General features: G+C 39.4%; 1 protein-coding gene across 1 annotated transcript in view; it reads right to left on the reverse strand.

Annotated features, from left to right (window-relative positions):
- Positions 1 to 27355, reverse strand: part of ror2 (receptor tyrosine kinase-like orphan receptor 2) — a 54299-nt gene that overhangs the window by 4129 nt on the left and 22815 nt on the right. The window contains exons 2-8 of the mRNA XM_088282173.1: positions 9442 to 9513; positions 5452 to 5739; positions 5292 to 5322; positions 4454 to 4575; positions 4018 to 4332; positions 3681 to 3935; positions 1396 to 1601 (exon numbers count right to left, since the gene is read on the reverse strand). Coding sequence (XP_088138299.1) covers positions 1396 to 1601; positions 3681 to 3935; positions 4018 to 4332; positions 4454 to 4575; positions 5292 to 5322; positions 5452 to 5739; positions 9442 to 9513 — 1289 coding nt within the window. The remainder of the gene's footprint in view (positions 1 to 1395; positions 1602 to 3680; positions 3936 to 4017; positions 4333 to 4453; positions 4576 to 5291; positions 5323 to 5451; positions 5740 to 9441; positions 9514 to 27355) is intronic.

Consider the following 27355-nt stretch of genomic DNA (forward strand, 5'->3'; position numbering starts at 1 on the left):
AAAGGGGATGAATACTTTTGCAAGCCAATGTAGCTGAAGTAATCCTGAATTTGTCAATTAGTGCAACGGATCCAGTCATATGGCGCATGCAGTGGACTGACGACAAAACAAAAATAAAGCACGCCCACATTGACAACATTGGCAAACAGTATATGAAGTTAGACTCGCATCCAAAATCCACATTTCATATTCGTGCTGACATTGACAAACATGTTCTGAATCAACTCAAATGGATTACTCATTGTACTTTTCCTGACTAATGGTGCCATAATCCAAAAAATGACATATCCATCCATTATCTAAAACAATTTGATCAAATAAGTGAATGGAGTGCACTTATATAACACTTTATCTGAATACAATGACAATAAAGAGCATTCTGATTCTGACCATATGGCGCCCCAAAAAACGCTTTACAAAGCTTCATATTCACTTATTTGAAAACATATCAGAGTTTTTTGCTTTGTTGTTCCACCTAATCAGCACTAAGTTTCGTAGGGAGTTTTTCTCTCAGGTCCGGTGTCCATGTTTGCAAACTCAATTCGTTCACTTGCTACGATGGTGTGTGAGACCATCAGCAAAGTCACGACGAAAGTGTTGATACACTGCCGAGCTGGACTAAATTGACTGACTGCTTAACAGTTGAATTGAATGCTCACTAGCCGGCCAAATATTCCATACATGCATAAACATCCTATATTGTGACGTCACAAAATTCTGAAAGTTTTGCTTAGGCTACATTCACAATATGTTTGCCTGAAATGCTGTGTGTTGTGGGATTCTGGATTTTTTTCAGGTCTTTATTCAAGTCTTGCTGTGTTTTCTCTCAATCTGTTATGTTATCCGTGACAAGCTGTGGCGAGACGGGGACGCTGAGTCCTGGCGGCTCAAAGGCACACTAGGATTCTGCCCACAGTTTACCACGGATGCCAGTACATTCCCTCCCAGCGCATCACATTCGAGCATTATAAACACATATTCCACGGCGAACCATGAAAATAAATTAACCACCTAGCTTCGCTTGAGAAGAGTTGTCGGGAGCGAGTGTAAGATGCGGAGCGTCTCCAAGTTTTAATGCGTCCTACTGTCAGGTTGAGTTCCATTCACTTTGTTTCACTATGGCTCACTGTTTCTCATGCTCGCTAACTGCCATGGCAATGTTTTATTTTTTAAGTTTTAGGCAATGTTGGTGGCCGCACAAGCAGTGGGTGGCATATGCAAAGGTGACAGACCTTGATTGCCGTGGATGTACAGCGAACCTTTTAAACTGTCAATTGAAATGGTTGCTGGTATAGCTGCTGGGAACATACTGTAATTGGAGCCTTAAAAATGGGAACAAACCACAGGCTGAACAGAATTGTAAATGTTGTATCCTCTGTACTATGAGTCTCCTACCTGGTGTTTGTGCTGGTTTAGGAGAGACATCTCCATGTCTTGGTTGGGTGAGCTGTTGAGCTGGCAGCGAGGAGGCGTGTCAGTGGTTGCTTTTTGCTTATTTCGACACATGCAAACCAAAAAAAAGAGGCAAGCAATGACCAAAGGAATGGCAATTGCAGGAATTAAAATGAGCACAATCTCCTTTCTGAGGTTCTCTGGAGGCTCTGTAAATAGAAAGATGGGAGCCAGGTAAGTTTTGCGGACATTATATCTGACCCTGTAACCACCATGTATAATTATTAAATCATCATGAAAATGTCAAAATACATGTTAAGCAAGCATCATAAAAAAATTTGTAGTAAATAATTTGCATTGAGTAATTACAAGGTATCCCATACAAAGTTGGGGAGCCCCACTATCATATAATAGCCAAAGCTGTCAAAACTATTGTTCAAACTCTGAAATTGCGATCTTCAATAATTGCTACCATAACTAAGTAATTACATTAAACCAATGTAAACTAAGATCTATCATGGGTAGCAAAAAGAACATGACACAAAAGTAATTGATGCCCCCCTAATTTTGTATTGTATGGCAATAAATACATTGAATGTAATACAAAGTATTATATTATGTATTGTGTAATTGTGTCATATTTGGTATCTAACACTATGGAGTACTAATTATCTGGATTGTATGAAATAATTTTTAAATAGTTGAAACAATAAATATTCCACAAACTATGGGCCCAAAACACAAATTTCAAACTCAGTTACATTTTCCTTCAAAATAAGTAAATGCCTTACAAATGATTGTATATTGAAATTGCAAAATGCATCCGGGGTGTGAATATGCATGTACTTGGCACAGACTGTTCATAACTTTTAACCATTCACAACCCTGACTAAACTTAACTCCTCTGCAACATACAAAGATTTGAGATGTATCACTTAAACATGCGCTCTTGACAATAATTACTACTTTTCATAAGCCTGGGCCTTGGCGCCATATTGGAACATTAGGAAAAGCGCACCAAATCTGTCAATCAGTTCGTTTTCTACAAGTAGTGGAGTATATATTCCACATGGAGTAGCTTAATTCATGAAAAGCCACAGTGTATATACCTGTACTGTATCGTTTGCTCTTTTACAAACTTTGCAGCCCATAACATTTTTCAAACATGGCACACAGGACCACCCTCTCCCACACCACCGTTGTTTCCGATTGTCTACAAGGTCATCAAGGTAACCGAGAGTGATGTGTGATTGGAAGAGGGAGTCAAGATGCAGGGAGAAAGGAAGCAGAGGCAGAGAGAAGTAAGCTGCAGTCACATTTCTAGGCTGCAGACTCTAAAAATTTGGACATAGCCTTACAGCATACTTTGGAAAGATGTGGCCTGGTGTTGCGGTGAATGCAGTACAACGATGGGAGCACCGTGATTACGGAGCCACACTCACAGCCACTGAAAAAAATAATATTTAAACTGTCCATTCATCCATTATCGCTTGTCCTCACAAGGGTCATCGGGGTGCTGGAGCCTATCCTAGCTGTCTTCAGGCAGTAGGCAGGGTACACCCTGAATTGGTTGCCAGCCAATCGTAGGGCACACATAGACAAACAACCATCAGCGCTCTAACTCATACCTAGGGGCAATTTAGAGTGTCCAATCAACCTGCCATGCATGTTTTTGGAATGGGAGGAAACCAGAGCACCTGGAGGAAACCCACGCAAGCACGGGGAGAACATGCAAACTCCACACAGGAAGGCCAGAGTAGGAGTCGATCCCATGACCTCTGCACTGTGAGGCCATCGTTGCTAACTAGTCAACCGTGCCGCTCATGACTTCAACTAGATATATAAAATATAATTTCATTTTGAGAAGGAGAGAACAACACTGTGGTTTGTGATCAACTGCTGATCAATGAATGAATGGAACTATCATATCTTAAATGCCATCTTGTAACACACATTTGTTATTCTTTTATAAATATGTGATGAACTGAAACAATCAAACTCTACTATTGAGTCTTGTTTAACAATTAACTTTTATGTGCAAAACATTTGGATTGAATCTTTATTTAAGTTCAGCTGTTTCATATTCTTAGAAAAAGTTGGAGCCCCACTTTTTTGATGGAATCAAAACTTAATTATGAAAAAAACCTCTGCCTTGTGCTTTTACCAACACTACATTATTTCAAACGTAGTCATGATGGTGGTACTTGGAGAACTAGGCATGTTTTTTGTTTTTTTTTGGGTGGTGGCACATCACTGTTTTTGATAAATGCTGACATCGTGGTACTTACTGCAGGGTTGAATATCACAAAGATCCACCCTGACTCGAGGGTCCAAGGTGAAGCACCAGGGAGCCTGCATCTGGCCTCCTGGGTTCCGGCAGTAGTTGTGGCTCCCCCATAGTTCAGGGTAGTCTTGAGACAGATGGTGAGTATGAGGGTACTGAGTGCTCCATGGTTGGCAGTGGTGACCGGATTTAGTGATGCTAACGGTACCCCTGTAGTCAGCCCCACTTCCATCGTAGCAGCTCTGGTCTGTGGGGGAATCTGAAAAACATATTGCAACTCACTGTTGGTCTGACCTTTTTTTGCGACCGTGTCTATCGTGTCTGCCTGGTGAACTCCTTACATGGTCCAAGTTTTTCTGGTGGCACTCCTATTCTCATACAGGAAGCAGCATCATGTGTTCCTGGGCGGGGTAAGAGGTGACAGCTGGGAAGCTCTAATTGCATGAGGATCATGGGATTGGATCGAGCAATCGTGTACTCGGCATGGCACAGGTCATTCTCCAGGGCCTCGCACTCGTCTCGACAGAGCTGACGTCGCCGAGGACCCCGGGAGCTCTCGTCACACAGAGGGAAGACGTAGTAACAGAAGGAGGGGATGGCAAATTTGGAGCACTGATCTGACAGATGGGTAGAGGTGCCAATCATTGTGAAGGCAGCTTAGAAGAAAGAAACAGAGATGAGGTTATTTTGTTGTGCTGAGCAATTGATTGCCAAAACTGAAAAATGGGGTGCCTGGTTGTTTACAATTGAAAAAAAAAAAAAAAAAGATTGTTCTACCCGTGATGCGATTTTCACTCTCTCCCTGCATCTGTAGAGACTCCACATAAATGCTTTGGTTGCCAATGAAGCGAGCACAGGCAATGCCACGGTATGGTTGGCAAAAGCCTTTTTCATGTGACCTTAAAAAACACAGCACAAATAATTAGTTACAGACCAATCGCATTAAAAAAAAAAAGAGATGGTTTAAAACAAACGTGACAAAAAGCCAAGTTTCTAGTTATTACAATGATTATATGCAATGCAATACAATGCATTACAACTCTACTTATATTACATTTCACAACAGCTGGAGCTGTAACAAAAAATTAAATTTCATGATATTATAAATCCTTTATTTGTATACATTGAGGAATCGCTAAAATACCTTTATTTCTGCTTAACCATGTGTAACCCAGGTCACTAATTAAATCAAAATTTAAAAAAAAAACCTAAGAGGTGTTGACATTGGGCTAATAAAATGCACATTCCAACCCATCCAGACACATGTTTTAACAAAGCACCTAAAACCTTTTCTCCTAAGGCCCTAATGTTCAATTTATCCCGGCAACCAAGGACATTTTATGAACAGAAGTAACGCACAGGCACTTCAAGCTGTTTAGTTTTAAGGGTGCAGCAAAATGTTTGAATACATTTACTGCATAAGCTTGGATCATAGTGTGCGGTGTATTTATTGTTTATACTATTAATATGGGAAATGATCACTTTTAGGGCAGTGTCATGGGAATGTGTGAATTTTCTTACAGTACGTATATAACATTTTGCAAATATCATCACTACAAAAACATCAAACACAAGGAAGCAATACAATGCAAATTCCAACAAAGTGTTCACTTACGTATGATCTGGCCCATGCGTAGGCATCTGCCCTGTTGATTAACATGATAAAACAGTCATTCACATTTGAAAAAAAAAATGCATAAATTATCGACACAATCATGCAAGCTACTTCGAAAGTTGTCACAAAGCTGAATGTCAACTGTGTTGACACACCTTACCTAGTTTGACATAAAGGACACCTGTGGCATAGATGACTTTATATGCATTCGAGGCAACACACTGGTAATAGCCTGTGTCTGTAGTGTCAAGGTCCGTGATCCGAAGCTTGGATCCAGCATCAGTTTTGCGGACGGTGATACGTCCCTGCTCTTGGACAACGGGAGCATCATTTTTAAGCCAGCGAATCGTTGGTCGTGGGTTACCGGCCACCTTGCAATGCAGCGTGGCGGTCTGGCCCTGGAAGTGTGTGATGTTGTTGACTGGCTCCAGGAACTCAAGGAAGTAACCTTGGAAAAGTGAAATGCAACAGAATATTTGTGAAAGTAATGCAGAAAGCAAACTTTGAGGGTGACGGCCATCCCCCACATCTGAATTTTTTTCCCCCACGGTCTCAGTTAGCGCACAGGAAAATGTTGCATCTTTATGATACTGATAAAAAAACATTCATGGTAGAACGGCAGACAGAACTGGGTAAAAAAGTAAAACTCAAACTCATTGTGGTGAGCAGCTATTTCTCCAATCATCACAAATGAGGCGAAAGACAATAATGAACGGCCTTGAAACTACGCAAAAATGCAACAGGGTCTATGTTTTGCTAACAGGAGTGAACTCCTTATTCAACATAGAATCTGTAAATAAAAATGCAACATACAGGTATGTCAATAAAACAAGCCGAGCTAAGTAACACATTAATATTCGTTGAAGGCAGCTGTCACGTAGTCGATGACGTGCGACCGTCATGTGCTGAAATGTAATCGTTGACCAGGCTGGGGGGCAGATAGCTGCTGGCGGCCATGATGACCAGTACCGGGTCGAAATATACTGGTTGTTCAGGAAAATGTAAATTGTAAGCATCATTAGTTTACATGTAAACACCTTTGTGTCGAATATTAGTTTCTGACCCAATGTCAGGCCTGAGATTCACTCTGCAGCAAGTGCGTTAACGAGCGACGGTGAGTCCGCATTTATCTCAACAGCTGAGGATGACTCCACAGTAGGGTGCAAATTCCTCATATAATCACCAATGATTTATACAGTCAAAAAGCAATTCACAGAGCATTTTTTTTGTTCAGTGAGGCGGTGGCTGTTCCAGGTCAATTCTACTGAGGGGGACTGGCTAGGGCCTGGGATTATGTCTGAGGGGCACAGTCAAACCTTTTTTGGTTTAGTTAACTTTACCACAACACAAAACAAAACAAGCCTATTATAAAAAATGTTAATTATACACTGGGTTGCTGAAATGTGTATTCCTCTACATTACTTTTTGTCTTTATTTCAAAATGAAGAAAAAATTATATTGTATCCAATACTTTTACCATAACAATGCATCAGACAGAGAGACAGATGATGATGTTGAGCGAGGTGAAGAGAACCAAGTTGAGAGTGCCAAGAGATAGAGCAGACTTGCAGCCTGCCCAGAAATCAGTGGCGAACCGTGCATTTGACACGTAAGCCTTCAGCGAAGTCCTAATGCGAATAAATTAACCTCTTAATGCCATCATTTATGATACCACGGCTGGATAAATAGACACACACTACTGAGTGTTGGACGACTTAACTTCTCTTGAAAGGTCTGTCTTGAAAATGGCCTCACAAGTGTACCTGCAATTAAATCCACACTTTTCCCTCCTTCGGCCATTGTGGTTTAAAAAAGCAAGACTATAGTTTAGAGTTTCAAACGGTCGCCAGTTACGACTTTCTGGTGTGTTGATTCCGCATAGCGCTGCCCCCTCCCCAGTGACTATCCAATAACATTACGCGTTCTTCACCTTCAATGTAAGGCCAGCGAGAAGGCTCACTGTAACCAACTTGTGATTTGATTGGCTATTGCAACTGTCTATCAACTCTAAGAGCACGTTCCCTCACATAGAACAGACGCGTTCGGAAGGCCTAGGATGAATAGTGAGTGCAACTGGTATTATGAAATCTGCAACACATGTAGCCGAATTCTGATTGGATAAAAACTCCATGACATCAATGTGAAAAATATTATCATGATTTCTTGATTATGTGAGGCCAGCAGAGAGGGCCTTGAGGGCCCGCCACTGCCAGAAATGGACGGGCCATTCCGGAAACTGCCATCACAATGGTGGGGGAAAATTGTTAGCCCGCTTAATGTATACATGTGTGTGTACCTTATTATTAAATGACATTAAAATGAACACGAAAGTCCCTGTTTCCGTCAACAGCCAACCATGCGCTCAGCATAAAAATGAGTGCATCTTAATTATGGTGCTTCGACAAGTATCATCTACCGTGTTCGGAAAACCAACATTGGGCGTGCCGGCGGATCGCACTGCCGTGCCCATGGAGCGAATTATTGTCTGTATTATCTTTATTATCTTAAAAAGATTTAAAGATCACCCTCCTGACCACGGGCCGTCAATGTGTGTGAGTGTGTGTGTGGGTGTGTTGGTGGCAGGGTCATGCACGGATGCACACACAATCCAATTGCCTACGTGATCCTCAAGGGGAGATCTTGCAGTTAACCCTTAAACGCGCTTTGCACCTCAACCCCAGTAAGTCAATTTCTGCTTCCGTAATGTGTGCTTCCCATCCTCCACAATGGCGCAAACTCTCCCTTACAACCGATTCTACCAGTAAAGCCTCTGAAAATGAGAGAAAATACAACTCCACCCACACGCACAGTTAGTCTGTAGTAGACTTCAGCACAAAAATCGGGCCCTAATTGTTTATTTGACAGGGATGATAAATACCCTAAAAAAAAAAACAAAAAAAACGGGAAAATATGAAGCACACAAAAATGTCTATTTTAAGATGAATTGCAATCTTAATCCATGGTCAGGTTTTTAGAGAATTATAACAAGTGTACATTTACTGAACACAAGAAAAATACACTTAATTAATACAATTAATAAAAGCATGAATAAATAAACACAGTGACAACAGTGTACGATTGTATTTTCATTTTTAACTACCAACAAGCTATGGAGAGGAATATACAGCATTTCAGTAATATAAATAGCATTTATTTTTAAATAGAAATTAATATAGGTTACTTTTGCGAGCTTTCTTGGTTTTGTGTTGTTGTGTGTTGTGCCCTTTTGCAGGAGGAGCATTGTCCCCTGTTGGCCCCAATTGACCCCCCCCCCTTTTGGAAACATCATCGTAGTGAAGAAATGGTAAGCAGATGGATGGTGGTAGAGAAGTACCCCAATTTAGGAGTAAAAACTGTACTTGGGGAGTAAAGCATCATATGTCCTCGTCACTGGTTTGTGACTATAGTCAAGGTCTTTTGTTGAGTCTCAAGTATCAAGGCTTAAGTGCTTGCTTGATTATTCTTATCCTCGAGAGACAGAAGTAATGAAAAGCAGCTTTGGTACCCTTGGTAAGCTTGCTTAACAGCTTGGACCAACACTCCTTTGGTAAGGTTTATCTCCAATGCTTCTAGAACATGCAATATTCATTTAGACTATTACATTTCCAGGGATTTTCTGGTGTGAGTTTGTGGTGTTAAAAGACTACTGGTGTTGTTTTGTATTTCTATTGTCTTCTTCTCCATAAAAAACTACTATACTGTAGGAGGTTATCTGGTAATTAGTTTTAGAAGTAAGTAAAAAGTGAACCAGTGGCGGTTTCTAGCATTCGCGGCAGTACAGGGTTGCATTGCTGGTGCGGGTGGCAAGGTAAAACACAAAATGTGTACAGATATTCACTTAATGAAGAAAATGTGTTACATAAACGCAATGGCCTTATATTGTTTATTGTCTGCCCAATGTATCAATGTATATTGTTCATGTGCACATTGCGATATATTAATTTTTTTTGTAGCCCGCCCAACAAGATGCTTGAGGTACGGATTTCAAAAAACTTTAATTGCAAAATATTATTCAATCAATACCTGTTACAAGCTTCACATAGAAATTGTAGTTGAAAAATGTGATTAACCGCAATTAAAAAAACATTTTATTTTATTTTTCTCAGGTGGTATTAATGAAGAGCAACAAAGAGTAGATTACAAATTTTACCTTCAAGCGTCGGAGCTGCTCCACTCTGAGCTTCGGCCAGAACCTCTGCATCCATTGAGAGCCCGGGATCACCTGCACAAATAATCATTGACACTAGTCAGAGCTAGTGATTTATTAAACAAATCTATTCTATGTCAGTGCTTTGACTGATTGATTGTCATTTACATGTGTCTTTGGTCATGTTTGTAAATGAACAGATTATTGTGCAAACATAGTGACTATACTTTCATACATAGCAATAGCATGATTACAATTGAACCTCAAGTTAACTGACCTGGATTGAACATATTTTGGATTTAATTGACATAAAATAGTGTCAAAACTTGACTCTGTACAGTAATTGCCGAAGTATGTTATTTCCAGACTTGGCGGCTGCTGCTTTCTGGAACTGTGCAGTGCCAGGTGGTGCGATCAACAGACATCGGCTGTGTCTAAATTCATAGGCTGCTTCCTCAGAAGGCCGCATATTTTTTGCAGCATGACGTCACTTCTGCATGGTTTTCAAATTATAGTTCTTCGACGCCTTCAAAGGTGGTGCGCATAAATCATGGCGAATTTGGGCAGGCTTAATGTGAATTCGGACACCAAGTGTGGTCGACTTGAACCAGAGGTGACATCACACAGCCGAAAATGTGGTCTTCGGAGGTTGCAGCTTGTGTATTTGGACAAAGTCATAGACTCATACATGTATTTTGTGCCTCAGTTGTCGCAGATAAATAGTCCAACTAGAGCAGCAGAGCTAACAGGCGTGCCGGCATGATGGCCATGTTGGCAGGGGCAATGTACTCATCAAAGGCAGTGCATGGACATACAGGGCGGCCATGTTAGTAGGGGCGACAGTCCGATCGAAGGCCTCGGACATATATAATATCCAAGACTGCTAATGCCTCGGACTCGCCATAGCAACAAGTGAAGCCACTGGTGGCCATCTTGGGTTGCCACTCCCTAAGCGTGCCTCACCCGAATACATTGATTTGCAAGTACCAGAGAAGTAAGTTTGGATAAACTTTAAATCTTTTAAAATTGTTTCATGCTTTTTTATTTTCATTCACAATACATTTGTACTGTACTGACCAATTCTAGGCCACAAAAACAGTACAAAACAGTCATTTTTGTACTACAAAGCATATTTAGGTCACAAAAAAGTACTGCAATTTAACGGACAACTGGCTTGAACAGATGACCCCTTCCCTCTATTCGTTTATTAAATCAAACTTCCACTATATTTACATTACCGTATTTTCTAGACCAGAAACGGCGAATTTTTTCCTAGATTTTGAACCATGCGGCTAATACAGATTTTTCTTTCTCCTGTAGGGGCGCTCTATAGTTCAGAAAATACGCTAAATATATTAAGATTTTTTTCTCATGGGTCTGTTCTGTTTTAATTAGCAAAGTTGTTGCTGTGTTGAAAGGCACTGTTTTAACAATTTATTTATGTTCCGTTATGTGCATTCACAGTACAAAATCCTTCTGTTCGTGCAGTAAACAACTAATTTTTTTTCAACCAAGAAAACTGCGGCTTATAGCCTTATGCAACTTGTATATCTTTTTCCCCTCAAAAAAGAGTTGCTGCGGCTTATATGCAGGTGTGCCTTATAGTGCGGAAAATACTCTCGAAACAATAGTTTTTACTTGTTTGTAAGTTCAGATTCAAGCCTGCAAAAAGTTAAGGTTCAGTTTCAATGCGCTACAAACAATTTGCTTTTGTTAAATGCTAATTATTTGTAGCGCATTGAAATACATGAAACAATTCATACAACATTCAAATACTAAATGAGGACATGCTGCCAAACAGCGAGTGCAGCAACAACTGTAATTTTTTCCCCCTTTTTTTCCTGGTGTACCTTTGTGTGTTCTGAGGTTCTGAAATGATAACATCTCGAAGCAATTGCTTAGTTATACAATAAAATACATACAATACAATATAACTTCATTTATATAGCGCATTCTACCCTGTGACTGGCTGGCGACCAGTTCAGGGTGTAGTGCGCCTTTCGCCCGTAGTCAGCTGGGATAGGCTCCAGCACCCTCCCGCGACCCTGTACAGCAGGCATCACCAAATGGCAACATTTCGAAGCGCCACTACGAAACAAAGCACCGCCCTTTTTTGCAAAGTTATCCGCTGAAGTTTGAGGTGAGCGCACGCAAAAATATCGAACTTCGAGTGAAGTATAACAGATGTTTACATTTTTGTTTACAGCCCAGCAGCATGCAAACGAATATTCAGTAAAAGTATCATGGATTTTGGGGAAACATAAAAAAATGTTCAAGTGATGGGGAAGTTGTGAAGGAGTGCTTAAATATGGTTGCACAAACATTATTCAAAGGAAACACAAAGGCCAGATGTGTGAAATAATCAACCAAATCCCAATGGCCCCGATTCCGTTGCAACCCAGATTTAAGTCACTGGCAGGGCAGTCACAAACTCATTTTTCTCATTAAGAGAAGTTAAAAAAATATTCAAAAGAAAAGGTGGTGTCAAAGCTCATTTTGAATTAGTTTTTCATGAGGACAGCTTTTTCTATTGATTGTGTACTGAACATGTTGACCTGTTATACTTGGATAATTAGGCTTTCCGTTTTTTTTTAGGCTTATAACTCTTTGATTTAAGAAAAATAGGTAAAAGGTGTTAGCTCAATGCTTAGGACTTGATATATATCTGGAAGTGGCAAAACTTAAGTTCCTGGAGCCACATTTTCTTGAATGTGAAATAAACGCCTTATCTTTGTTTGACTGGCAAACGTGTTTAATAGGAAAATTGCTAAATATTTAGTATATAAGTGTGCTGTGTTGAAAATGACTAAATATTGAAACTATATAAAAATGTGAACATAGGCTAGACATTAAGGGAAGTTGGACTTTGGTTCGGACCTTTTAATTGGAAGAAATTTTAGTTGTGGACCTCTGTGACTTTTAATGCAATACCGCTGCTGTATAGGATAAGCGGTGTGGATTATGACATGACATGACAAATAGCGCATTTCACAACAGCTGGAGCTGTAACAAAGCACTTTTTATATGGTGTAATATAAATTAATGGGAAATTAGAATTTTTTTTCTAACCACGCTTTTTGCTATGATATGCGTCCTAACATTCATTGTGTTCTTAATGAGGGTATGTGTATGACATACAGTATGTCAAATGGACTTCCTGACTCCCGTGTGTGATCGACTGGGGCTCTCCCACGGAGCTAATCAGGGCCATACGCATGAGTATTGACACACTGTATGGTGTGGTTATTAAGTTGACTTGACTTGGCTTTGGCTCCAGACTTCCTTGCGATACACCCCATGTGCTTGACAGATGTAGCGTGAGGAAATAGGTGGTGATTGAAAAAGTTGCAGTTGCAAATCTGGATGTTGCATGTAGTCATTTCAGTGTCTTTTTTTGGTCATTTTTGCCACTATCAATCCAATGTTTACATTCAACTCACTATAAAATAATTTAATAAATAGCTGATTCTGAATTGAAAAGCTGTCGTTAATCAAATTGTAACAAGGTAGAATGTAACACTTGAATTTGGAATGGTTTGAATCTGTCAAGAGATGTGAAAGGAGGAAGTAAATATCCACAATATGTCCTTGTTAGTAATTCTGTCGTGAAAATGTGGGACTCTTGGGAATGTTAGAAATAGCCCAGTTCCTAAATCCTGAATGAGTTCAACGTTTTGATGTTAGAATGGCTGTGAAGTGAAGTAAGAAAGAATCTGTGAAGAAATGTGGGAGGACGTAAAAGAAAATCCTATTGTGAAAATGTGGGAATTGGGGAATGTTATAATAAGCACATGCACATGTACTGAATAAACTGAACAGTTTGAAGTCATAATAGTTTGAATCAGAAGAGCAATGTAGTAATTAGTGTATGTAATCAATGTGAGACTTTATCGTGTATGCTCTTGTCTTTTCCAATTTTGTTGTATTCTTTTATACAAAACAAAACATCCATCCAAGCGTCGCTGGCGTGGTGGAGGAGGAAACCTACGCAGACCCGGGTAGAACGTAGGAAGGCTTGAACTGGAATCGAACCCCAAACCTCTGAACTGAGAGGATCCCAGTCGGGGAACAGTGAGTGTAAGAGAGCGTTGGAACAAACAGTCCAATATTGACGAATCTGTCAATAAACATCATCGCTACAATGATTCATGCTTTTGCCTCTCTGTGTGGCCACAGTGCTCAAGGACTCATTGAGAACTCTGTTCTAAATCATTGAAATCAATTAGCTTTGAGGCACTAGTCAGGCATGTGATTGGTCAAGATCAGACAGGGGCAAACTATAGCCGTTTTACTAATATGGCCCTAAATATGTCAAATTAAGGCCCCCATTTTTGTACATTTGCAGTTTCACAACATTTGAATGAATTCACATCTACCTTCTCAAATGATATTTACTGGTGTGACCATTTTACAACAACCTTAACTGTATCAGATTAAAGCTTGGCAATATGGATTTGTAAATAATTACCATCACTACATCCTTTCCCATGAATCCGGTTTCCTTGCACAATAACACACGTAAACACACAAACCTCCCCCTTTTCGGACTGGATTTGCCACCTCTGTATATGACTGTGCTCAGATTGTCTTGGACATTCGCATGCATGCAAACACACATTCCTGGTGGATTACTTTTCCAAACTGTTTCTCTTTTTTCTGCATCCGACCATCGTCATAGAGAAAGCTAAAACTTTCTGGTTGTCTCCATGCCGTTTCCCTCAGTGGCTTCATTCAGCTGGCATTTCACTAACCTTGTTGTTTCAGCCAATTTAGGAGGATTTAGGATTCTATACCATACTGAAAATGTTTGGGGGTTTTTTATGAACATTTTTAAATTTCACTTTTTACTATTGTAAAAAGGAATCAAATTCACCCTCATGAATGTTGACTCATCTTCCGAACACCTTTGGTGCATTATGAGCCAAATAAAACATTTGAGTGTCAAAACGTAAAATGGCATTTGAACAGTGGTGGGCGGTCAAGGCCTTCTCTGCTGTCTTAACATAATCAAGAAATCATGATCATATTTAAGATAATTCTATAATTTGGTATGTATATTTTTTTATTTAACGAAATTTTGCCATTGCTAAATGTCCAAAATATAACGGGTTGGGGTTTGCGTGTAATTCTTGCTACAGTCTGATTCAGCCTGTGTAAGTGGAGAATCAATCAACACGGTATTTTTTATTTTGTGGAGGTGATCACATGGGCTCTCGTTTGATGTCAAGAAATCCAAACGCTCTTATACTTTCACAGTTTCAAGTGAACAAAAGAGTACTAATGTGCATTTGCATTTTGGTGGTGATCCGTCACACTTTTAGACGACAGAACTGACAATTCGAGCAATATTCCCTCATTTGTCTCCCTGCTCTGAACTAAACCGCTGAAACCAGAAAAACAAGCAGAGTTCCATAAGGGGGCGTGTCAATTTGTTGTAAATCTCATCACAAAAAAAAAAACTTAAATCACTACAGAGTCTTTTAGGGGGGGGGCATTTTAGTACTGATGTCATTTTTTACATGCAAACCTATTTTAGTGCCAATGTTAAGCTCATCCAAGTGTCCTTTGATTGTAATGGTGAGGTGTGCAGAATATTAAATCATTTGTTTGGTTCGATGCAAGTCAAAATTATTTCACATTAACCCGTTCTGTGGCTCAGAAAAGGTCAGTGACCACTGATTTATAACGCATACTCACAATAACCACAACATTAATACAACATACATTTAAGACAAAATAAACAAGACAGCCTTTTTGGGATATGTTCAAGTGTCTTCTTCCAGATGTCCTCCAGCTCAACTGTGCAGCATACAGTGAAGCTCACAGAGTGTGATCGTTTTGAGTTTCTCTAAGCCTTGCAGGTGTCAAAACAGTCAGCAAGTGTGATTGATGACTTGCATCCCAAGTTTTGGAAAATAGTGATTAGACCTCTCGGATCTTTCTTGCAGGGCTATACATGAGCTGTGCTGTTGCATTCCAACAGCCTGCTGCCTCTGCCATGAAAGGGCCCTTTGAGAGCTCAGAGGCCAAGACATGAGTCCATCTATTGGGTTTTTTTACGGAGGGCCTTCTGGCACGTTTCAACACTTTCCTTCTCCAGTTTAAATGGTTTGTGTGTGTATATATGTCCTGCTGCCACTAAAACCTCAAAACATTTGTTTCGGCTCAATATCCTAAGCCCAGCTACAGTGTGTCAACTGTTTTTTTAATCAAGAAATGAATTGAAGACAGAACAGACTCTTTTCGTCTGCTTTTTTCCTCTCTGTCTTCAGGGCGTATCCATTAATGTAACATATTCCAGTCATTATAAAACAACACTAAGCGGAGCCTTCTTTGTTTATGAGAATACACAATGTAAACTCATATCTGCATTAGGATGAACACTGTTGAGGATCTGCTCAAATCATATTCATATAAATTTCACAAACAATGCTCAGTGTTCACTACTCAATGTTTAGGCACACCAATCCCATTATTATATTATTGTAATGTAACTGTAGCTATATGATCTTTCTAAACAGTTATGTCCACTCATATGATAGAACAGACTGAAATTACTTATTTTGTTGTGTTTGCTTGATCAGAAAGTGCACATATTTAATGCTACCTAATCCACACAGAATATAACAGCTCTTCAGAAGAGGCGGGTCTCAATCCTCACCCTGTGTTTTGTTACACATTCACTAGAAATATTACATCTTTTATCTAAAAAAAAAACAGTATCATGTTTTTCTTGCTAAGTTGATTTTGCTCCTAATTCATCTAATAAAGGCATAGATTCGGTTTAGCTTGGTTTTAGTGCATATTGACCTTGATGATCCATTGGGACTGTTGTCAAACTGCCATTCTGATAGCATGAAAATGTGTCATCATGCAGTGCAAGAAGATATACTCAGTGATGGCCATGCATACCGTTTCCATTGATTTCTATCTATCTGTCTGTCTATATTATGTGATATACAAATATGAAATATATTGCAGTAACTTATTAATTCTGGATATATGATGTTGATGATTGAATGAGTAGCATCTAATACTAGATATAAATGCTTGATAGAATTTGATTACAGTGATTGAATGAAAAGCTTGTGTGATCAAATATTACATTAGAAAAAAAATGATAATTTAAAATTTTTGTCCAGGACTGTTTTCTCAGCTTGTTTCTTATTATGATTGCGACAGACCATAAAAATAAAGCTTTTCAATTTCACACAGTAAAAAATGGGGAATGATATTTAGTTGAAAAAATCTAGTAGTTTTTTTCACATAGACATTCTAAGTGGCGTTTTTTAGTCAATTTCATGAGTTTATTGACTTAAAAAAAAGCCGCTCATGAGAAGTTAGCTTTTGCTTTTTCACATAGCTCATTCCATACACAAGGTTACTCAATGTGGCGGCACAGTGGCCGACTGGTTAGCACGATGGCCTCACAGTGAGAGACAACAGCGGTCGTGGGTTCAATCCCGGCTCCGGCCTTCCTGTATGGAGTTTGCATGTTCTCCCCGTGTCTGCGTGGGTTTCCTCCGGGTACTCCAGTTTCCTCCCACATTCCAAAAACATGCATGGCAGGATGATTTGAACACTCTAAATTTCCCCAAGGTATGAGTGTGAGCGTGGATGGTTGTTCGTCTATGTGTGCCCTGCAATTGGCTGGCAACCAGTTCAATGTGTCGCCCGCCAACTGCCCGAAGATAACTGGGATAGGCTCCAGCAACCCCCGAGACCCTTGTGAGGAGCAGCGGTACAGATGATGGATGGATGGATGGATGGTTACTCAATGTGAGTGAGGATTGAACACCTTAGATATGGCTCTGCGACTTGGTGCATGTATATTGCTGGTATCTCCAAAAGGAGGCCAAAAACTCATGCGTTGGAGGTAGGATTCAAGGTTCACATCTGACAGCGGCATTGCTCAGGTGGAGAGTGGCCGGCTTCCAACCTTGAGGTTAAGGGTTCGATCCTCTTTTGCATTGCGCTCCTTGGTGTATGGAATGTGTGTACAAAAACAACGTGGGTTCAACCTTGGAGTGCTGTTTTAAATTTAATGTACTCCAAAACTATTCACGTAGAATTTACTTTGAATGTCTGATTGAAAAAACTTAACAAGGATTTTTAAATTAAATATCACTCCCCATTTTTTTTACAGTGCAGTGACCATAATAGGTCTTTCTTTAACGTTCAACTGTTGTGTTTTTAAGAGACCAGCCCATCATATTTACTGTAAACAATTCTTTACTTATTGTTGAATATTAACATTGCACTATTAATATTCACTATACTGTAAAATTTGAGTACATTTAATTCTAAAAAGACAGTTAACAGAGTGTTGAGCATTAAAGTCGCAGAGGAGATTTCATGATGAATATTTTACTCTCAAATTTAACCCTTATGCTGGGTCCAAATGTCGTCTTTTTAGAGTAAAATGTACTCCACGAAATTTACTGTGTAGGAGGTTACAGCAGTAATGGGCAGATTTTCAGCTTTGTGGAAGCATCAATCCAACATCCGCGGATTTTCAGTTTTCGCGGGTGGTCTCGGTCCCCATTAACCGTGATAACCGGGGGTTTACTGTATATATATATATATATATATAAATTTTTTTTTAAGCATTTTTGAAGGTGCGCCACTACTTCGCACCTATATATATATATATATATATATATATATATATATAGGTGCGAAGTATATATAAGTATTTTATTTTATTTATTTATTTTTTTTTCAAGGTGCGCCGCTACTTCGCGGATTTTCAGTTTTCGAGGGTGGTCTCTGTCCCCATTAACCGCGATAACCGGGGGTTTACTGTATATATATATATATTTTTTTTTTTTTAAAACATTTTTGAAGGTGCGCCACTACTTCGCACCTATATATATACATATATATATATATATATATATATAAGTATATATAAGTATTTTATTTTTATTTTTTTTATTTATTTTTTTTTTTTTGAAGGTGCGCCGCTACTTCGCGGATTTTAAGTTTTCGCGGGTGGTCTCGGTCCCCATTAACCGCGATAACCGGGGTATTTCTGTATCTGAAATCATGTTTCCAAATACAAGTTTGAGCTGTTGTCCAGACTGCTCATGCATGTTTTTCAAATGCGGGAGTACCTGGAGCAAACCCACGAAGGCATGGGTAGAACATGCAAACTCCCCACAGGAAGGCTGGAGCCCAGAATCTAACCAATCATCCACACACCCACATCGCAAAGAGTAAAAGTGAAATTCCCTGTCTCTTGCAATAAATAGTCAACATACACAAAATTGTAACTTTTAGAATAAATGTCCTCAAAACTTAAGCAGCAGTTTACACCAGAACATGTCTCTACAGAGAACGCTGTTATATTGACAACGTGACTAATCAGTTTGACTCACTTATTCATTCACAATGACACAAAGGCAGACATTCTAAGTGGCGTTTTTTAGTCAATTTCATGAGTTTATTGACTTAAAAAAAAGCCGCTCATGAGAAGTTAGCTTTTGCTTTTTCACATAGCTCATTCCATACACAAGGTTACTCAATGTGGCGGCACAGTGGCCGACTGGTTAGCACGATGGCCTCACAGTGAGAGACAACAGCGGTCGTGGGTTCAATCCCGGCTCCGGCCTTCCTGTATGGAGTTTGCATGTTCTCCCCGTGTCTGCGTGGGTTTCCTCCGGGTACTCCAGTTTCCTCCCACATTCCAAAAACATGCATGGCAGGATGATTTGAACACTCTAAATTTCCCCAAGGTATGAGTGTGAGCGTGGATGGTTGTTCGTCTATGTGTGCCCTGCAATTGGCTGGCAACCAGTTCAATGTGTCGCCCGCCAACTGCCCGAAGATAACTGGGATAGGCTCCAGCAACCCCCGAGACCCTTGTGAGGAGCAGCGGTACAGATGATGGATGGATGGATGGATGGTTACTCAATGTGAGTGAGGATTGAACACCTTAGATATGGCTCTGCGACTTGGTGCATGTATATTGCTGGTATCTCCAAAAGGAGGCCAAAAACTCATGCGTTGGAGGTAGGATTCAAGGTTCACATCTGACAGCGGCATTGCTCAGGTGGAGAGTGGCCGGCTTCCAACCTTGAGGTTAAGGGTTCGATCCTCTTTTGCATTGCGCTCCTTGGTGTATGGAATGTGTGTACAAAAACAACGTGGGTTCAACCTTGGAGTGCTGTTTTAAGTTTAATGTACTCCAAAACTATTCACGTAAAATTTACTTTGAATGTCTGATTGAAAAAACTTAACAAGGATTTTTAAATTAAATATCACTCCCCATTTTTTTACAGTGCAGTGACCATAATAGGTCTTTCTTTAACGTTCAACTGTTGTGTTTTTAAGAGACCAGCCCATCATATTTACTGTAAACAATTCTTTACTTATTGTTGAATATTAACATTGCACTATTAATATTCACTACACTGTAAAATTTGAGTACATTTAATTCTAAAAAGACAGTTAACAGAGTGTTGAGCATTAAAGTCGCAGAGGAGATTTCATGATGAATATTTTACTCTCAAATTTAACCCTTATGCTGGGTCCAAATGTCGTCTTTTTAGAGTAAAATGTACTCCATGAAATTTACTGTGTAGGAGGTTACAGCAGTAATGGGCAGATTTTCAGCTTTGTGGAAGCATCAATCCAACATCCGCGGATTTTCAGTTTTCGCGGGTGGTCTCGGTCCCCATTAACCGTGATAACCGGGGGTTTACTGTATATATATATATATATATATATATATATATATACATTTTTTTTTAAGCATTTTTGAAGGTGTGCCACTACTTCGCACCTATATATATATATATATATATATATATATATATATATATATATATATATATATATATATATATATATATATAGATGCGAAGTATATATAAGTATTTTATTTTATCAATTTTTTTATTTATTTCTTTTTTTTTCAAGGTGCGCCGCTACTTCGCGGATTTTCAGTTTTCGCGGGTGGTCTCGGTCCCCATTAACCGCGATAACCGGGGGTTTACTGGATATATATATATATATATTTTTTTTTTTTAAACATTTTTTAAGGTGCGCCACTACTTCGCACCTATATATATATAAGTATATATAAGTATTTTATTTAATTTTTTTTATTTATTTTTTTTTTTTTGAAGGTGCGCCGCTACTTCGCGGATTTTAAGTTTTCGCGGGTGGTCTCGGTCCCCATTAACCGCGATAACCGGGGTATTTCTGTATCTGAAATCATGTTTCCAAATACAAGTTTGAGCTGTTGTCCAGACTGCTCATGCATGTTTTTCAAATGCGGGAGTACCTGGAGCAAACCCACGAAGGCATGGGTAGAACATGCAAGCTCCCCACAGGAAGGCTGGAGCCCAGAATCTAACCAATCATCCACACACCCACATCGCAAAGAGTAAAAGTGAAATTCCCTGTCTCTTGCAATAAATAGTCAACATACACAAAATTGTAACTTTTAGAATCAAAACTTAAGCAGCAGTTTACACCAGAACATGTCTCTACAGAGAACGCTGTTATATTGACAACGTGACTAATCAGTTTGACTCACTTATTCATTCACAATGACACAAAGGCAGAGCTGGGCACATGACCCTTTTTTTGCCGGTCAGTTCCCTCCCCTCCGGCCGCAATCTCTGTATCGTTCTGTCCTCAACCCTTTCAGCCTTATTCATAAAAATTACCTTATTATTCTCTTATTAGCCTCCTGCTTCTTCTTTCTTCTTCTACATGAATGTGCCCAATGCAAGTAAGTACACACTGTTGGTGTTATAGGGCACGTGGGAGGCGCAGGTTACGTGATGTCAGAAGAAGGAAATACAGGCACGCTTGACTGTCTCATGTCTGTTCATACACCAACAGTTGGTAGTGGCGCTTTTGACGCGTTCAGACGCAATTTTTGTCATTTGCCCATTTTGCAAGTAGGTGTATCACAAGGGTATATTCATGAGCCTGACTAAAATCAACCTCCGGCTTTTGTTAAGCGAAGCCTTTTTAAAGATTTGTTGACCCCACCTGGACTCCACTCCACCACCAGTCATACTGGGCATTCCAATAAAACAATTTGAACGCTAACGCGCCCTTTCAATTTCTGCACTTGGGTCCTCTTTTTGTCTCCACGTGCCCTGACAGAATTGTTTTGAGAAATGCACTTACTGTTTTGGAAATTCCAAATTTTGATCTGAGATATGTACCAAAACAAGTGAAAAAAACTGCAAGAATGTTACGACGCTATATAAATAGTCAAATGCACCTATTTCTGTCCAATGTCTTAATTCACATGAAAAGAGATAAAATGCATGATTTGTTCAAATGGAATTTGGGTACTAAAATAAAATTATGTTTATCTAATGAATTATTTTGGGGAAGAGAAGAACTGTCTGTTTGTCCTCACGAGAAGATTAGTAACACCAGCCCAGAGGGCATCAGAGCAAATTCTGTGGGAAGGACATGAGCGAGGTAGATCATTCATGTGGATTTTTCCAGTTAATTTTTTTTGTATTACACTGACAACTCATTGAACCAGAAGGAAAAAAAGACTGGTATTTTTTTCTCCCTACATCTGAGCCACAGTAAGGCGTGTGGTTGGAGTTTATTTATGTATCGAATATGCCCCAAGACAAGCCCCAAGTGTTAGCTTGTGCCACACATTTTACTGACGACTGCTTTGGCAATTTGGGACAACACAGATGTGGATTAGCAGGACACATTTTACGTATCCCGGGATCAATAGCAACTCCCGCAGGAACAGCAAGTTAACCAGTCCAACTATGTCTGTTTTTGGAGTAATTTCCTTCTGTGTGTGATGTATTGCGCCATTCTTTGAGTCGTTAGCTTGGCAGCTAACAGACCGGTTGATGCAACAGCTTGCTAGCTAAGCTTGTGAGTAAGTAATGTGTTGGCAATTCCTTGCAGTTTGCTCTTTATGATTTAGCATAATCAATGTCGGTTTCCTATCCTCTAAATCAGAGAATGAGATGCTTCTTTGGAAATCTATTTCATGATCTCATGCTGCTATCGGCATTGGTGTGTGTAGACATTTATAGCGCTTTTCTTTGTTTACATGTACTGATGTGAAACAGTAAGTGTGTAAACAAGCACGTGGAACATCCGAGCCATGGCCAGAACAACTCATTTTGTAAACAGAAGCACGTGAAATCAGAGAAATCAAGCGAGCCTTGGCCACGCTCACCATAAGCAGCCCGCTGCGGGGTTGGCGGTGCGATGCTGAGGGGGGGCGTGTGGGACCCTGGGGAGTATGTTTTTTTGCATGGTTTTTGGACCGAAAAAGGCGATCTCAGACAACGCTAGTTTGAGCTCGTCAAAGCTGTTTGTGCCCCTAGTTCACGCAGTACAAATAAACGACTCCGCAAACAAGTAGCGCTCTAAACGAGGAGCCGAGCAAGGAGGCGCTAACCGCGCTAATCGCTAAAATGATTTGCTTTGATGTATGCTCGACTTTTAACAGAAGTCTGACTCGAACGGCGTTTGGGCGGAGAGCCAGCAGCTATGAACAGAAATGTTGTATTTCAACCATTACGTATCTAAACATAAAATACGTGAGCAATTTAGCAGACGCTCTAAGGCTGGAACACGGAAATAAATGTATAGTAAACATCAAAACTGTTACTTTATGTTATTTATATAGAATTTTTGTTTAAAATCCCCCTGGCTCTTTTTGTCTTTTCTATATTATGTACATAGTAATAGCTGTTTGGTTTGTTCATGTTAATAAAGTAAAAAAAAAAAAAAACGTATAGTAAATATTTATCATCTCATCAATATTTGCACCACAGAGCACTGAGTTTCGAGATCCTCACAATAGTCGTTCTCAAAATGATATATTTTTTTAATCAATTTAGCTTTGTTAAGGGATATTTTATTGCCAATCTAACATTAATATACAAAGAACATGTACATTAGTACGAAATGTAAAAAAATAAATTGTGGTGGGGGGGCTCGAATTGTTTTCTTCTTGGTGGGGGGGAGGTGACAGAAAATAATTGAGAACCACTGTCCTAGTGGAACATGTAAAACTACAACAAGGCGGAATTTCTTGCAAAAAAACAGTGTTTTGATAAAGTAGTAGGATGTCTAGAGGGGTGTTGTTATCATCACTGCAAAGTTCATTTCAGGGTCCCTTAATCAACAGTTATAGAATATTTGTATGATTCCACAAACTGAACTTTTTAGGTATTACGCTGGCTTTTAGTGTTTCTTTTGTCGAAAATTGATCGTGGTTTTCAGAGTGTTGAGATTCAGGACGTTATCATCACACTGATGGACGAAAGTTGGCAAAGCCCAACTGTGCTCTTAGTCTGGGCCTTGAAGAGACAGAGGAGCTATGATATATATAAATGAGATTCGGGCATGATTGGACCAGGTTTCCAAAATATACTTGATCAGAATTGTAATTCTATACGAATATGTATAATATATGAGATATAAGTTATGGTACCTCTAAATTCCGCGTTTTAATGACATTCGTTTTATAGAAAGTATAAAGTCTGACATACGTATCAAAACAGTAAACAGGCAGACACAAAAACGCTGATTAACGCTCCATTTCAATTCAAATTTTAAGCAGGTGAGTGTTTTGCAGTTTCTCGTTTATTGTTCAATTTTTGCAAAAATTTAGATTTTTTTCTCGACTGTGTGTGCGTTAGGACAGTGGTTGAATTTGTAAGACTTGGGAATTATGAAGAAAAAAAAGGTGTGGTGTGACTGTAGCATACTTTACTGTTCAACCAATTAGTAAAACTTTTTGAATGGGCGTGAGCCAGGTCATGTAATACGGGCTGAAGACCAGCCGAAGGAAAGTGTGAGGAAATAACACCGCCAACATAAATGAAATGAGGGACTAATTTTGTGGAGAACTTATTTATACCATTATAACGAGCGAAGTACCAGGGAAAAGGCCTAACATGGAAAAATTTGGGTAAATAATAAATTATTCATCCAAGAAAGACTGTAAATAGTACTTATGTGCATTATTTGTGTTTATAGGAAATCTCGCATACATTCCAAGTACACCTCCTGTGTGAAAGACATCTCTGTGTCTGTGTGCAATTATGACCCCCACCATAAAACCTAAGGGCCAGTATATCTGATGACCTCAAGGTGAAAAGAATCTAAACTGCCCTGAGGCCACATACCATGCATTCACTTTCAACAGGGTCTCCAAAATCTTTCTGTTCAGTTGAGTTACAATGATTGGAATAAACGGTCCAAATTACGGCGAATTTGCTGTACGCCGAGCTCCGAGGTCGTGATGGCATTTTGGGCCGATGGTTTTCAAATTATTTCGCACAAGCTTTTGAGACAGATGAGGACCTGTGTCCAAAGGTTACTCTCTATATATTGGATTGGAATCATTTGTAAAAATAATTATAGTAATGTTAATTGCCTTTAAAAATCAGGGATTTGGGGATAAATGATTTGGATGTAAGTTGCACCCCATATAAGTTGACCTCCAAATGCTTTGGCGGATTTTCTAATATGTGTGTCCTAAAGATATTGTCTGGAATTTCGAGAATGCATAGAAAGTCAATGAGTTATGGGTAATTTGTTGTTTGTTTGTCGGCCACTGCAAAGACATTTTGATCAATAGCAGCCATGTTTTTCCACATGATCATCTTGATCAAAATGTGTGGACACGTGCAAATATGAGACTCCCTTAAGACTGTGTACCAAGTTTAGCAATCATATTTTGATATCAACAAAGAATATCACAGGGACATGTTACAGTACTTTATATCATTTTATGCAACTTAAATAAAATTTACTATGGTTTACACTCGTGATGTGAAGGCTATTTTGTAAAAATATATTAAACTGTCCAATGAATATAAAGACACACACACACACACACACACCCCCACCCCCACTCGATCCACTCCGAGGCCATGACAAGCGTTATCTTAGTTAACAAAAACTAACAAAATTATTGAATCTTAAATCTAAAATCGTGCACTTCACAAATACTCCATATCTAAAAACAATTAATATTAAAACTAATTCAAATTAAACAAAAATAAAGCATTTTTAAAAAAATAAAAACTAATCAAATCTAACAAACACGCTAAAAAAAGAATGAAAACTAACTGTATTGAAAAAACAAAAGTCAAAACTAAATAAAAACTGACTATAAATTAAAATCCCAAACTATTATATGCCCCTGACTCAACACATCCTATCACACACCTCGCAGCAGCTATGATAGATTTGTGATCGACAGTCAATAGAAGAGGACAGATGATGGTGGCGCTCATGTTTGCTGTTGTTGCTTTGGCTCAGGATAGTTTTGCCAAACAAGGACTATATACACAACCGCATCAAAATGAGTGCAATCTGTAAGAACAGTTTTGCGGAACATAGCTGAATCAATCAGCTTGTATTTTCACTACGTGAATCCAGCGGTTTCGGGTCAATAAACACCAAAGCCCAAAGTGTTCTACGTAACCACGACCTACGACGTAGCCCGACCATGTAACATCAACCTCCTCCATCCCTACACAGCAGTTGGGAAGCTGTTTTCCTCGGATCCTGACTTGCTCTCAGTTCCAAACACCTAACTCCGGATGTTTGGTGACAGAGCCTTCAGTGTTACAGCCCTCCACATCTGGAACCCTCTCCCGACAGAAATTTGTCATGAAACTACCAGAGACATTTAAAAGCCACACGCACCATCTGTTCATCTGTGAAGTCAGCTCCAAAGTGTAAATGCCTTTGAATTCAGGTTAAAAACCACGCTTCCCCCACCCATACCCATGATTAAGGTTTTGTAAAGCATTTTAAAAATATTTTTTGTTGCCAAAAGCTAGTTCTTGGACTGTATGTTCTTTGAGTAATTTTAGCAAGCCACTTTTTATTTCTTTTCCTTGCTTTTAAAATGTCTTGAACTATTTTGTTTGTAAATGCTTTGAATTATGTAAAGCACATTGAATTACTTTGTGTATGAAATACTCTACATAAATTAAGCAGTCTTGGCTTGCCAGCACACACACACACACACGCACGCACCCCCCCGCACACACACGAACACACACATAAACATAAAAAAATAAGAGCAAGCCACACCATAAAGCAGGGGTCTTCCATCCTGTTCCTCGAGTGCCAGTTTCCTGGATGTTTTCCATCTCTCCCCACAATTAGTTCAAATGATCAGAATCGTTATCCAGTTTCTGCAGACTTTTCTGATTATCTGATCATTTGAATCAGGTGTGTTGCAGAAGGGAGAGATAGAAAAGAGAAACTGCATCATGAGGAACAGGATTCAAGACCCCTGCCATAGAGACTGATAATGTTCACAAGTCCCAAAAGAAGAGTTCGTGTTACGTCCCAAGTATTTCGTCGACCCGTTGCAAGTCTCAAAAAAATAACAAGTTAAGTCTCTCAGGGGTCCGAGTCTGAGTTGTGAGTCCTTATCTTTACTCTGTCACACAATTTTACAACAATTTTAAAAGTCACAAAAGATTTTTCTTGTCGCAAAGAAATGTTTTACATTTTCAAAATTTGATAGCGACAAGAAAAACTGTAAAAGAAATACCACGCTTTCTTAAGATGGAACCCATGGACAGCAAATACACTGAAAACAGCAGGGGCCCCAAAATTGAACTGTGGGGAACACCATACTACATGAAGTAGAGCAGGACTCAGAGCAACCAAGGCTAACAGAAATCAAATAGCATCCATGCCACTTTCGAGCACCACCACTAATGCCCACCTAGTGCTGCAAACAAGCCAACAAAAATCTGTGGTCAACTGTATCGAACGCTGCAGTCAGATCAAACAAAACAAGACACACAGTCTCCAGTGACATTAGCCAGGAGGAAAAGCCATCTGACATCTGATTCTGTCTGTGATAAAGCCATGGCAAAACACATCTTGAAACAGTTGCTTTTTTTGTAAATTTGCACTGCAT

This window comes from Idiotropiscis lumnitzeri, chromosome 18 (assembly GCF_059441095.1).
Source record: "Idiotropiscis lumnitzeri isolate Australia: NSW breed Sydney's pygmy pipehorse chromosome 18, RoL_Ilum_1.0, whole genome shotgun sequence".
In the NCBI taxonomy this organism is placed as follows: domain Eukaryota; kingdom Metazoa; phylum Chordata; class Actinopteri; order Syngnathiformes; family Syngnathidae; genus Idiotropiscis; species Idiotropiscis lumnitzeri.